This window comes from Lepisma saccharinum, chromosome 5 (assembly GCF_977018435.1).
Source record: "Lepisma saccharinum chromosome 5, izLepSacc3.1, whole genome shotgun sequence".
NCBI classification, from domain to species: domain Eukaryota; kingdom Metazoa; phylum Arthropoda; class Insecta; order Zygentoma; family Lepismatidae; genus Lepisma; species Lepisma saccharinum.
The window spans coordinates 3,590,036-3,605,419 of NC_139233.1; the positions used below are offsets into that span (position 1 = coordinate 3,590,036).

The 15,384-nt window shown below is 39.8% G+C and overlaps 1 protein-coding gene across 4 annotated transcripts in view; it reads right to left on the reverse strand.

Annotated features, from left to right (window-relative positions):
* Positions 1 to 15,384, reverse strand: part of wnd (Mitogen-activated protein kinase kinase kinase 13 wallenda) — a 181,141-nt gene that overhangs the window by 48,171 nt on the left and 117,586 nt on the right. For 2 of the 4 annotated variants that reach the window (XM_083121995.1, XM_083121993.1), the window contains exon 3: positions 14,585 to 14,693. In XM_083121995.1, coding sequence (XP_082978121.1) covers positions 14,585 to 14,676 — 92 coding nt within the window. In that variant the 5' untranslated portion in view covers positions 14,677 to 14,693. Of the gene's footprint in view, positions 1 to 7,884; positions 8,336 to 14,584; positions 14,694 to 15,384 lie in introns of those variants that run through there. The other 2 variants (XM_083121992.1, XM_083121991.1) reach the window with 1 other exon arrangement.

The following is a 15,384-nucleotide window of genomic DNA, read 5'->3' on the forward strand; positions in this document are numbered from 1 at the left end:
TATCCAAAACATATACAAAGAATGGACAACAAAGAGCCTCATCTCTAAGGACACTGAACCCAGCAATCCGAAGAACACAGAAATTAGTCCGACTTGTTATTTCTTCTCCATTTCTCATCGCCTTTCGTCAGCTATCGCAAAGTATATAAATATATTAACAAAACACACAATAGCATTTAGATGTGACTTTTATATAGGGAACTATTGTGTTTTTAATGTGTCTTAAATGTTTGCTCTTCTCCCTTAAAGCATATTAAACATCTTCAAATTGCAATCGAATTTTGAATGAAGGACAGTCGACACAATATATTGTATAATTTATAATATGTATAATTTGATTATTTAATAATTGACACACAGCTATTTAAAGATATTATATATATATTATATATGTCTGTGTGTGTGTGTGTCTGTCTGCTGCTGCTTCCCCTCCACCAGTCTGCAGTGATTTCGCACCCTGACCTAAGTTTTCAGTTTCCCGAAATCGGCATCCAATTGGAAATTGCAGAGCTCCCTTCTTTATTCGGGAATTCTGCGTCTATTTTGTGACTTGGCATGAAGGATCTCTTATCAATTATTATTTGGGATTATGGTAGAAGTATTATTTATGATTTTTAACGAGAGAGTATGCTCAACAAACATGCCAATAAAATTATGGATTTCCAGTTTTGCCAACCAAGATTGTATGTCACTAAAATACCACTTTTTCCCTTCCAATAAATCCCTATTCCTATACATGCTGCACATGACCCGTATTGTTCGCAAATCACCGATGGCACAGACAGGGAAACAGCAAATTTGATCGCGGTTATTTCTAATCCACCTCCCTTGAAATTGGCACTGTGGGAAAAACTCGCAGACTTGAAACATTAATTTTTGGGATTTTTAGAGTTTTGACGTTATCTAAGTGATAGAGCTTCGCGTAGCAGAAATTGTTTGACACAACTTTGTTTTCAATTTGTCTTAACCAAGACAGAGGGATTATTTCAGGCTTCCAAACAACTTGGATCCTTTTATTTCCGAACAGCGGGTTTTATGTATGGTTCAGAACAATTCACTTACCTGTAAATGGTTAAGTTAAGAAGATAATGGGACTATATCGTTCGCAATAAAAGTTCAAATTTTATTCTTGGTTCGCTTCGGGGGGGAGGAGGGATAAATTATACGACGGAAAAAGGAAAATAGCTATCACACTCTAATGAACTTAATATGAGCTAGATATCTTCTAATTTTCCTGTAAATTTGATTTCCCCTTTTCACTTTAAATTCTACCCAAATTTTCCTGCGCCAAGGGAAATTTCTGTCCATGTGACAACACTGTCTAGAAGTTGACATGGACTTCCCCAGAATCGTGGCCAGGATTTTATTTCGGGGGGCTCATCCTTTATCAGCAGTCGCCATCTAAAGGCGAAAAAGTGGGTAGGTAGAAGCCCTGAAGATGAACTTCTCAGTATATTACAACTTATTATGTAAGATGTTTCATCCTGCTACGGAAGTAAAATTAACTACCACTATAAACTATTCAAATTAGATATTTGTAGGATTTCGGGAGGGGCTGAAGCCCCCAAAGCCCTCCCCCTGGCTACGTACCTGGACTTTCCCATGAGGAAATCCATGTGGGGAAGTAGTTACGTTTAAGCAGTGGCGTGCGTGCCCAAGGAGTTTATACACCCCACCCCCCTTTGGCTCAGTACTAAAAAAAAAGAACATCAAAGGTACGAAAAGACGGCGAAATGAATTTGGGCAGTGTTGCCAGGTCTATTCAAGGACTGCAAGCTTTGGGAAATCCCCAAACTTTACCACCAAAGCTTTGTTTTGTCTGGAATCGTCGCCCTCGCAAACCGGCTTCCAAGAAACTGGAATTGGCTTCTCTGCCCAAGGCTTGTGCCATTTCCAGATAACATAATCGAAAGCCCCCCTCCTTTCAACCTCCCACGTCAGTTGCAGATCGGACGCCTCTCGGAATTCTTTTGACGTCACAACATTCCGTCGCCCGCACAATGCTCCAATCAATAATGTTGACAACAAGAATGCCTGCCGACAGGGCCAAAGTAGCGAACGCGTGCGCCATTAGGAAGATAGGTTATCTTGGAAGTGATGCAACAAAGGGTGGATGTAATATCTTGGACTACTTGCATTGGCGTAACTTAGTGGGGGCATCGGGGCACTTGCTCTCCCATATCTTCACGTTTATTTAAATTTATAACTTTTGTTAACCTCGTGGGACATAATAAGCAAAGGAATAAAGGTTGTTTTTTTTTTATGATTTCGTAAATGTAATAGTTATTTTGGACGCTTTGTTTACACGCAATAATCAGTATTAACTATTATGGTTTGAAAATAAGGTCTATGTAGGTCCATGGGCGTCGGGAGAGGGATCGAAACTGTCCATTGCTCCCCCTCCCGAAAATCGACATCTTTAATTTCTAATTGGAAGGGAAAAACAAAGTATTATTATTATTGTAACGGATAACCAAAATAAAGCTGAGTTAGTGAGTATGCCACCAAAATAATGGAAGTAAAAGAGACGTCGCTTTCTGTACTTTCTGGTTAATCGCGACGATGGAAATGAGTGATATGTTAAAGAGACGCTCACATTGGACACCCATGCCCGGGTCGGGATTCGAAACCGGAACCCCTGGCGCCGTAGCGCGCATTGATAACCAGTGCGCCACGGAGCTCGGCCGCTATGCTTGGCCTACAGATGATCTGAAAATGTTGATTTTTAGAATAGTGGATTTCATATTAAGACGTTCTGTATTAAAACCAAAAGAATGAACATTTTTAACTCTAGAAAGACATGGAATATTATATTTTTGGTTAATTTAATAATTATAACAGTATTTTTTTCGAAATATATAAACCCTCGTAACATTTCTTCAGGTCTTGGCGGACACCCATGGGGTCCACGGACCACATGTTATGAACCAATATGATTAATGGATTCCTTTAGTTCGTTCTTCAAGTTTGTTGGTGGTTTGTATATTGGATGGGTAGGTAACTTACGATACACACTATAGTGATGTTTTATTTCCAAGTTGCAAGATAAGGTTATGTCGTCTAATCTTGACGTCTGCAGTTGTTGAATGGAACACGCGCCATTCCATTCGATACGCTGCAGATGTTTCACCAGATGATCCTCGCTCGTTCTTTTTTTCTTACGCGGAATTACTTTCCTTCCACATGTGACGAACACGAGCGTCATTCGTAGGTGTGTGGCAAACAGCGATCTTACAGGAGTCCCACACGACGCAGGGTTTCACTTTTCACAGGCAAACGTGACAAAAGACCAGCCTATCAATAAATTGCCAGGCAAGGAAATTAGGGACCAATGAAAACATGTAAACAGTAACTCCTAGGCCTGCCGCTAGATGGGGCATAGGTGGGTTTCAGCTCCCTTACATCTTTTACAATCTCTTATCCACAAGATCCCTTCATTTTCCTGCCAGAATTTGAAATGAAGTGTAGAGAACACCATGCTCCCTGATACAAAACAACGAGTTAGTGGTTGGTTGATTTATTTATTGTACTTCCTTTTTCTACCACTTTTGGCTAATCGCGAAGGTGAGGATGAAAGATATGATGGAATTAATGAAGGGACACTCACAAAGAACACCCACGCCGGAATTCGAACCCGGGACCCCTGGCGTCCTAGCGCGCAGTGACAACCAGTCTGCCACGGGGGGCGGCTAACGAATTAGTGGAATCTATACAATTTTAAGATGTGTTTAATAGACGGCGGATTACAAGAAGTACGATTCAATATAGTTCATCCAGAAATATATTTTTTTCTGACATTTGTAAGATAAGATATTTTACAGAACAATCTAATGGCGAATTTGTTTCTACAGGTCCACTTTATGCACACATAGGTTAATCGAGATTGGATCTACAATTTAAAGTTGGATTCGTACCACTATTCATCTCTGAACATATTTATTGACATCCGCAGTAGACTTTTGAAAAAAAAAAATCTTAAATAAGTGCACTTCATATTTTCACAAATATTAGAAAAACACTAAAGGTGATGACCAATAGAGTTTTTATTTACGTAAAAAAAATACTATAGCCTACCATTCACGTAACTTTTCCACCCTATATCAGGGTCTTATTCAGACTACGAAACAAATTGAAATTACTTTTTCGTGTCTATGTCCACACTAAACATTGTAGGTGAAAACGTCGTGTATAATGTAGTGTTTTTTATGTAAAATTAATTTACTTGTTCAGCAGCTTTAGTGTATTTTTCCAAAATGAAAACCATACGTAAATACAAATATTAGTCATGCCATTATCCATTCCCAACCATCAATTTAACCTTCACTAATGTAAACAATGGAGAAATGGGAGGGGAGGATTCTAACTTGACCATCTTCAACTGCCTTTTGGCAAGGAATGCCCTTCAATATTGAACCAGAAGCACACGACGTCAATTTATTATACAATGCAATGGCTTCCATATGGTTGCGCCAACGGCTGGCAAAAAGTGCATAACGAAAGACGCAGCAGTACATCTGCATCGTTGTGTACGCGGCATAATGCTCTTGAAGTGAACTTATCATTGAAATTGAAAACAATATGCTGCGATATGCATGTGTTAGGAAATGCCCACTAGGTTCGTGTGTTCGGTTGTGAAAGTTTGATATTTGTGTATGGCAACACTGTCGACAAGGCGCATTAAGTGACAATTATAGTTCGCTGTGCGCATGACGTAATTGGAACACAAGATGCCTGTGTGAGATTATCAACGAACAGGAAAATAATAGTGTTGCAATAAGCAGATATTCAAGGCCTGAATGCATTAGAAGGTGCTCATATAGAAACACGTACGTAATGAACAATATTATTTATACTTCAAGTGAGAAACTGGAAATGAGTTCAGAAGAAAGCAATTAAAGTATTTCTGAGCACTCATTCTTGTGTTCTGTTACAATTATTTTTCTTCATGTACAGTGCAACACTTTCACAAAACTCTCGATTCCGGTTTTCATGAATAAGTTCACCTTACTTCAAGACCACCGCCTACCCACAGCTACCGAAACATACGAAAATGTCTTTCTCTTGCACAAACAAAAAAAAACTCTCGAAATTGCAACCAGGGACGGTGCTAAAGGGGGGACTAGGGGGGCTTCACTGGTCTCAGCCCCCCTGTAGCCCCCCTAGATTTATGTAATACCTAATACGGTAGATGCATTTCGATCGAAAACTTAAAAAGTAGAAGTTTATATTTTCCATTATAAAACTTCCATTGGGACAAGTTCAATGTTCAAATACATTTTCTAGTTCGGTTAGATCGCAAGGTTACCTTATTTATGATGTGAAAAACTCAATATGCTGACAAAGGCAGAAATTTATTTTATTATAAACAAACTAAACGTAACGTTTCAACCTTTCTTCAGACTGCACCAAGTACAAACTTTACAAGCATTGTGTTATTGAAATGTGCATAGATACCCCCATCAACGGCTGTTTGCAGCAAATCAGGTGTTATCTTCGCAATTGAATTGGTAACGAGAGGTTGAGCGTTCTATCTATTGTCTCTTTGAGAAAGAGCTTGCAAAATCTTTGGATTTAAACAAGGTTGTAGCTGCTCATGAAAATATCGTATTTCTTGACGTGGTTCATTTTATGTTTTTAGCAAAAAAAAAAAGTACTCAAACTCTTTACATAGAAATAGTGTTATGTTCATATGAATAGTAATTAGTAAGTCTGTGATATTATTCCACGCAAAAATGGCTTTGGAAGAGACAACAATAGAATTATTGCATTTTACTTGACATGAAAGATTCGTGCCTAAAAATACTTTTGTGCGAGATGGAACAAAATGCAGTGATTTATCTTTGGAACTAACTGTAAAATTTCTCACGGATAAAAATATACCGTAGGCAAGTTTTACGTAAATACCTTTCAGCTGGTATAAGTTAGCCCCCCGAGAATTTGACTCCGAAATCTTTAGCCCCCCCCCCCCCTACTTATTTCAGGCTGGCGCCATCACTGATTGCAACCTCAGAAATTGATCTTACAACCACGAATGCAATTGCGTAAAGAATTGAACACCGGAAACAGAATAAGCTATTTGTTATTAAAGCGTCAGGCTGGAGCAAGTAGCATTTAAAATTCACTTTCTTTGTTTGGTGTTGGGAACTGCGTTCTTGTCAAGGTTCACGAGATAAAGTGGAGAAGGTCACTTGCTATCGTGGCGTAAGAAAACCGGTGTTTCGTTTTTAGTAAACGGATGGACATCCGTTGATTCTTTTTCGGAAGAAAGGGGATCTTCAAGGAGGCAATTTAATCGGAACACCTCGAAACTGACAAAAGGGTTCGGACTCATTTTGACAAAACAAATTCCACGACTTTTCCAGGCAATTTTAAAATAATTTTCCTGACCATTCTGTGGAATTTTAAGGGTTAAACTGGACATGCTATTAAAAGAATCACAGTTATTCTGCTCGTACGTTGTTCATATAATTTTATAAAAAAACAAACTATAAAAATAATCATCGTTGGTTGGAAAAATTTGTTTTTCATTCTCAAATCTTCGCATGTAAAAACAGTTTTTCGAAAACAATTTAATATAATATACAGGATAACAAAGGCAAACTTCATCGAGAGTTTAAACAGAGTACCATGCAAGTTGTCAGAATTTTTTGTAGGAGTAGTTACACTCTGGCATAAAATTTAATAATACACTGATACGGGGAGGGGGGTCGACGGACCGGTTCGAAACCCCCTGCGAACGCTCATGCATAAGAAACTGTAATTGACATGTTCACACTCTGGGTCTCAACGAGCAAATTAAGTGATAAAATTATCTTAAACTGGTATGCAGACATTTACTTGATAATATTTAATGTCCGAATGGGACAATTTCATTAAAAAGTTTACCAGAGACCGAATTTCACCTTATTCGTAAATACCACTCGGTCTCTGAATGGTGTCCTTTTTTCTTATGAAGTTGAATGAAACATTTTTTTATGATCCTGGCGCCATTTTGTTGGCCGAGGATATACGATGACATCGCGGAAGATTCCGTGTTCGAATCCCGTCTTGCCCACGAGTGTTCCTTCATCAATTTCATCCAAACATAATCCATGTCACACGAAGAAATGCGACATAAAATACTAAACATCCAAATATACTGTATAACCCTGGTACTACTGGCATAGTTTCACATGAAAATCTTGATACAGATATGCAGTAAGCTTTGCACATCAAAACCAATAAAAGGCGCTATGTTTTCCCATGGTTCAGTGATTATTTTGCGATTTTTGACACAATGCGATGTCAAACCTAATCCAACAAGCAAGGCATGACAGCTATTTACCTCTGTGACCAAGATTTATTTACATACACTTACACTCACACCAGTGCAAATACTATACGATATTTCTCGTTGATGCACAAATTTTTGTACTCCTAAATGTTTGCACTAAAAACAACTATGGCTTTGCTTTCTGAAGCGTAACAAATTTGACTTTAATGGATTTTAAACTTACGATACTTGTATAAATATAAAGCGCAAAAGCAAACAAATAAATTTATGTACTGGCAACTCTGTGCAAGGACAAACAAATAAAATCGCACTTTGGCTTTCAATTAGTAATGTTTGACGTTTTTTGGACGATTTGACATGGAATGAAATGTAATGTGTTTACAAACTGAAGACTGAAGAATGTAAGGCATGACATTTCCCACTGATAGCCAGCCTGCACTAGGCCTACAGACCCAGTTTTATCAACAACACCGCTTAAAACCGGTACTCGGCAGTCAAGTTCAAGTTTGCGCTTGCTTGGTTGTTAAACGCAATTTATACTCACGGGGCATTTTCTCTATATAACGACGATTACACAGAGATTTACAATAATATGCATTGTGTTAACTTACCTACTCTCCAAGTCACTGTCTGTGTCCGGGCTATCCTCATCCTTGTCGGTACTGCACGTCTGGGTTGCACAGCAGATTATGTTCACTTTCACTAATAGATGAAACAATTTACCTCTTCTTCGAGCACGTCGTGTGCCCTTGCGCTTTTTCTTAGCGCCACCCTCACTGCCGTTATTGCCCATCACGAAAAAGCACTTAACTTCGGACGATCCTTGCCGTGTGGGGCGATTTCACTCATAACCAGATGACCTAGGCTCGTGTCGGTCTCCCTGTCCACATTTCAATCTCGGACTGATGTTGTCACTTGCCAGGTAAAAGGGAGGGAGGGATCTTGCAGGCTGGCCACAGAGCTCGTACAACGTTGGTCTTAAAAACACGAGAGCGTCTGTCTGCCTGCCTGCAGCGATTGCTGTGTGAAGCTGGCACATCACCCCCCGCCGCCATATGCACCACGTCACGTAGAGCGCTCAAACACAGTGTAGAAAGTCACGTGCTTTCGAAGATCCAACACAACACATTCCCTGTTGCCACATCTGTTAGTATGCACAGCCTTTTCCCCGCAACTTGAAACGATTTCGCGTAAATCACTTTTATTGTACAAACGTAAGATAAAATAGCAATATGTATGTTGTTGTCTTGACTTGTATTGCTTTCCCGAAGTTCACAAACAAAAATATATTTTGCGGCGTAATTGATCTATCATTGAAATGCTGCTTTAAGTCAACTTTATGCACAGAAAGGCTAATTGGTCCTACAGTTTAAACTGGAATCCACCGGGTATCGAACCCGGGACCATTAGATTTATCAAAGCAATCCTCAAACAAAGAAGATAGGCACTAAACAAGCACATCTCCACCCCACTCGTACCTCAGTAAACATTTATAGAACTTTCATAGAATTTAATTTCTGAACAAGAGATGGAATGGTGAGTATCCATTTTATCATCCATCCTCATCGTCGCGATTATCGTAAAGAGACAGAAAAGTGCTGAAAAATAACAAAAAGGGTTTGTTAGGTTTGTTTAATACTCTGAACGCTAAATGGGACTGGACATGCAGTTTCAATGTGCCTTCACAGGGGATCGAACCTACAACCCCTTGATTGCGAGGTGACGGAATAACCACTACGCCACCAGGGAGGTGAAACTGTCACAACAATCGGGATACTTTACCATACTTTCACTTTGCCTCCATCAACGTAAATTTACGAAAACTTATTTCGCTATGTCAGTTATACTTTGGGGACCTCCCTGTTAACGCGTCTTACGAATTACGATCAAGTTCTGGAGCCGGCCTCCATGACGTATTGGTCAGCGCAGCGCACTACGGCGCCAGGGGTTCCACGTTCGAATCCCGGGTAGGGATGTGGGTGCTTGTGTTGAGAAACTACAGCGAAAACTAAAAATCAAGTGAAATACAACGAAGGCAAGTAGTCAGTTTAATATATTTTTAACGCGCCTGATTTGAACCCTGGTTAAGGCAATGATGCGTAATTGTGTTTGTCCCGTCATCCATTTCATCCCCATCGTCACGATTGATCGAAGGTGTAGGAAAGCGACGTAAAATACACAAAATAGGAATAGGAGAGTCCCGGATTTGATTCGGAGGGAATCCGGATTTCTTCGTATCTGCACAAGCATTTACCATTATTATTGTGAGTCGCCACTTTGTTAGAGCAATTTGAATCGGGAGTGTTATGAATACGTTCCTGTGCATGTGAGCAATATTTTGAAGAGTTATATCTCTGGTGGAGAAGTGGTCGATACAAGGGATTGCTCAATTTCATTTGTTTATTTGCCATCGTTTTTATACACTTCTCCACAGTAAACTTCGAACTTAATTGCAGCATGACAATGAACTATACTCAAATAAATAACTTTGTCTTCGAAGACGTACATTCTCATGAAATGTAAAAACATGTGTACATCACTGAATCGCACACATAGTAAAGTGTAATATCACTATTGCCGTGCCTGGAAGACTGCGATACAATCAAAACCTATTATGTTGAACAGGCCTTGGAGTACAACGTGAAATGAGAAGACAAAGTTAAAATAAACCCCTTAAGAGCTTTGTTAACACATTGTACCTTAAAAAATGTGGAAAAATTATTATAAACCTCTTCCCTCCGTAATCCAGATTTTTTTGGAGCATCTCTAGTCCCTCCCAAACATAAGTCGTCTGAAGAATAAAGAAATTATATTCTATAACAGAGTATAAATTAGTGTCACGCCATTCTTGCAACGAAGGTAACATCCACAAACAGCTAAGCACCAAGCTAATGTCATCATAATTCGCAGATACAGCTTGAAGTAATCCTCAACGGAATGGGGGCAATCTACATGTACCACAGATGTTCTAACGGTAACAGACGAGAAAGCGGAAAGAAATAGTTCAAATAGATTTTTCCGCGCCGTACCAAAGCAGCATAATGAACAATAATGAAACTGTTAATCAAAACTTGTTTGGTTATTAAATCAACAATCGGTATAGTCATACAATCGAGAAACTTGTGGGCAAAATCAAATTTTGCTGAACGCAAATATAAAAAACACACTAGCTTCGTGGCGCATAAGTAATATTGAATTATTCGTCCGCACCATTTACAAATATGTAAAACAGGGATCGGCCATGTTCAGTGACTTTTTCCTCATAAAACGTTTCCTTTTTGCTCTAAATGAGATTAGAATTACCCTTGATTTCATGTTTGTTCTATTTTCGGAGAACGCCCTCTATTTTCATGTCACTCTGTCCGTGCACCCCATGCTCAGTCGTGTGGTTCCACGCGTGAAACTTACGTCAGCCCCAGTGGTGCGAGCCAAGTTGGAATCGTGGGAAAATTTCTCTGAAGCACAACGAAGAAGCAGCTGGCTTCCTGTGCGCATGGCAATTAAGGAAATACATGATGCACATCATCTTCAGTAAATGGAAGACTGTGTTAATTTCCTTCTTGCTCAAAATCTGATCTTAATTATGGCCATTTTTATTTCTAATAGGGGTAATAACGTCGCGTTCTCTTGTTATGAAGTTAACCACTACGGCACAATGAAGTTTTGTAATGGCTGAAAGGCCGTACTAAACAAGCCGAATGGTCTATAACATCTCTTAAAAAATTTAAAACTTCTATATAGTACATGCAATCTTTGCGTATGAGACGTTGACTAGAGCCACCTATCGGACTGTTCCAAAACACTTGTTGTTTTTAGCGATATTTTGGCAAATTGTCAATTAATTATGGCTTATACTCGTTAATAATTCAGAAAGCAAATCAATATTTGCTCTTTAATCACATTAATCACCAAGGAAACCGTGAGTTTTCTATCCATAATGTCGGGCAATAATCCGGACAGGACATTCGACAAATATTAAGAGAATCATTTGTATAATTTTAACAGTTCTTGTAATTAATTTATCAACTACGCCTTAACTTAAGGTTATGCTTGGTAAGTCTTAACTCGAAAGAAGTTATTTTAGAAGAGTCGATCTCTGTAAGACCTTCAATCTACGTGACATGAAAATTCCCGGGCACAAACATGTGTCTGGCTGGACCAACAATATCACAGTGTGCAAAGTCTTGTATCGATACCATTACTGAAGTAAAAAATAAAAAATCCAAGAAAAATGGATGGAAAAGACTGCACTGAACAATGGCTTAAATCGGAAACTTGACCCATTCACTACAAAGACTTTCTCATTCCAGGTTTCAAGTGATTCACCCTCTGAAAATAGATAACCCATTAATGGCCGTAGCGAGCACAATCACACAAACCCCCAGGGGAGTGAAAGTTTGGACAAGAGAGGTGCACAAGGACAAGGGAACGGCGGCACCAGGACAACGAACTCGTTTATGCTGTTTCTAGAAATGACTGGTAACGGTGGAATCAAAAGATTTTGAGAACGGCAGATGGCGACTACCTGACTTCATGGGCAAACTCGTTTCGACATGTATTTGGGGTTGTGAAGGCGCGAAAGTGCACAAAGTAAGTTTATGGTCATTCGTGGACCAATTAAAGACGAGGGTCAATCCTCGCTGATACTCCTAAATCTTTCGATCCTTTATTGAGCCTAATCGGAGGAAGTTGATTGCGGACGCGCATCGTATGGCACTGCATTTGCTTCAGTTGTGATTAGGCTAATTCCTGGAGATTTCTTTACAGACTTCGAACACTTTAAGATTAAAATATTCTGCAAAATTAATGAGCTGCATATCAGCTGTTATCTATTTGTGATCTCGGTACTGTAAATACAGAATTGAATCAACTTGATCAGAACAATCTAGCAATCAGAATTTTTAAGTAAGCAAAACAAAATCAACATGCAGATGCACAGACTCTTCTGAAACACGCTTGAAGTCAAAATTCTTAGCTGGTGGGGAAGGGGTGTTTGGTCGAATCTTGGGGCTATCTGAGGGGAGATGTTCTTATGATTTTAACTTTAACACAGTGACATTGAGACAACTGGGGGTGGGGGGTGATTTGCGAAAATTTTGCTACCTGGAGGGAATTGGACATCCTCCCTCACTTCGAGCACTGTTCTAGTCTTAATACTAAAAAAAAAATCTTCAAAATGAAATATCATACGAGTCTTCAAAGTAATATTGTGAAGTTTTAGTTCGTAATTTCTGATTTGCTATTTGGGCTTCCGCGTAGCCTACGTTTAGCGCTCCCGCATTTGGTGTGAGCGGTCTCAGGTTCGATTCCCGGTGGGAGCTCCAAAATGTCGATGTTGATTCAGCCCCAATGAAGTTAAGTAGGAGGGCGAGAGGGCCAAATCCGGCTTCAAAGAGGCAACAGGAGTGTTTCCACATAGATGATAAAAAAAATCCCTTTACACAGCGAAAATCAGGTAACATTTTAAGTGTGTGTGAAAAATGTCCTCGAAAATATCAACATTGCAAAAAAAAAAAAATAAAAAAATGGAGATATCGATCTCGTATATTGAATTCAAGTTCTTTAAATTTCGCAAAATACACAATTTGATATCAATAATCTTCATTTTCTGTCATTATTTTGTTTTCATTCAGTAAATTTGTGTGAGTTGGTGGTTTTGTGATCGCGATTTCAATTTTTCGAAAGGTAAGGAGGAAAGGGGACGAAAATGAGAAATCTTACTATCAACATGTGGCAACATTGGTTCTACTTATTCTACAGGGTTATGTGGCGCCACCTACGTTCTGTGCAAAAATTCTTTCAGATGGGTGGGTAGGAAAATTAACGTTCCTATCTGCAATTCAAACACACTGGCATTCACTGTACCGAACCATGCCCGCTATTCGACGTTAATGACCTCATAACACAATGCGCAACACTTATTGATTCCATTCACAAATTCCTTTGTTAACATCGACCTTGGCAAAAAAAAAACTCCCTGTTCCCGTGACTTCGCAAAGTTCGTTTCCTAGCAACGAAGACGAGACTTCTGAACGAGAGCCAGGCACCTTGTTTCGTTTCCAGAATGAACGATCGCTCTGTCCCCATCTCGTCATGGCTTTTTCTCCGTCCTTTCCTTTAAATTTATTGTGCTGTCTTCTTTCCAAGTGCTTCCAGAGCAGAACACTGAACGACAAAAGTTTTGAGACAACAAAGAAAAGAAAAAGTTACCACAAATCACGTAGAAGCTCCTTACACCGTAGTTCGCGGTAAATAAATCAGGATTGCACAAGAGAAACCGCGTATTGGAGCTTTCTATTTGGGTTGGTAAAGTATCACCGGCAAGAAACTAAACGTTATTATATAAATCGTTGGTTTTTCTGAGCTACATACAATTACGTAAAGATGGCGTTAGTGTATTTTCTTAATTCATTCACCAGATGTAAAAAAAATTGCACTTTCGAAATATATTCTTGTTGAATAAAGAATATCGCTTGAATAAAACCACATTTTTGTGTATAATGGAAAATAAGATGTACAATTTGCTAGATTTTAAAACTTACTTTACGATAAAGAACAATACCGGGCAAAGGTTCCGAATGTTTAATGATTTTTGCAAGTTTCAAAGGAATGTTAGGAAGTATTTCAGAATATTGAAAATGTTTGTGGAAGTAAGTCTGAAGCTTGGAGAAACTAATTAGCACAGTTAAAAGTTTCTCTAAGTATTATTTACTAAGGAAATTATGATTTGGAAAGTTGATTAAGGAAGCAGCCATTCTTTACGATCGTCTCAGACCAGGAGTACCGGCGGATTTTCAGTCGAGGCTCGAAAGGGGTCTTGTGCTGGAGACCAGATATTACGTGATCAGGTATTGGAAACACTGCTTTTACTGCTAAGAGACCTAAAGCTGACGCGCCTAACCTAACAACTAAACTTTTAAGGACGTAATATCCCTTCTCACCTCGTCACGTGAAGAGATGTCAGCATCAGTCCGTTTCGATTGATTTAGTACATTGTACATCGTTTTGTTTGCCACTTTTGGCTAATGAGGATGAGATGGTGAAACTGACGAAGACACTCGCAAAGAACACCCGTGGCCAGACCGGGATTAAAACCCGGCCCCTGACGTTGTAGGGCGCTGTGCTAACCACTCCGCTACAGGGGTCGGTCCAGTCCGTATCGAAGACGACAGTAAACGAATGGCTATGAGCATAAATAGAAATCGGTGTGGAATAATTAGTTCGGCATTAAACAATCGGAACTTGAGCCAAAAGCAACCAGAACACAAACGCAGCATTTTTTATGACGAAAAAAGAGTCTATGGGTCTTACCTGTTTGTAAAATTCTCCTGGTCGTCTCTCGTGGACAGTGACGTGCCTTCTGTGGGCGTGCATCTTTCCATAGTACCTCCCGGTGTGTGCATGGTCTATCTATCAACACCTGCAGAAGACGAAGAATTTCAAATTAAGATGTACTAAAGTGTACCCCAACATAGGTGAAGTAAAGTTTTGAAGAAAAAGCAAAGGTAGAGACTGGTGTACGGGTTACAGTAAAGCAAGGACGCATGTACGTAGAGTCCGAGTGCATTCGGAACATCTCCAGCTGACTGCGCGAGTCTAGCCAGCGAGCCTACGAGCAGTGTACAGCGTGAGCAATGGAGTTAGCTATAGGCGCAGAGTAGAGATGACGTCACCGGTTCACTTCTTCATTGGAGGCGTCGGGAGTTATGGCTCGCTCCCAAGGTGCAAGCGCAGAAAGGCCAGAGCTGTTACGAAAATAATCTCACTCTACTTGTGTGAGAAAGACAGAGAGAAGGGAGGGGAGTCGAGACAAAACAGTTGCTATAGTGATCCAAACGGTTTCCAACCAGTCTTCGACGACCAGACGTAAACTGGCAAAAGAGCCGAAAGCTCGGGTTTGGTGCGGGGCACACTCAGCAGCTATCACTTGGCGAAAATCGGTTTCTCAAACCGGCTGGTGGTTCTGAATGATCGCATCCCGTTTCGCCTGATAACTAATCAGCATCTGTGGATGAGATCTGACAGCCGTCCGCCATTTTCGGCGAAATGGGATATCCCGTTTCGCCTAAACCGGTTGGAAGGGAAATATTGCTAGGGAAATTTTGACGGTA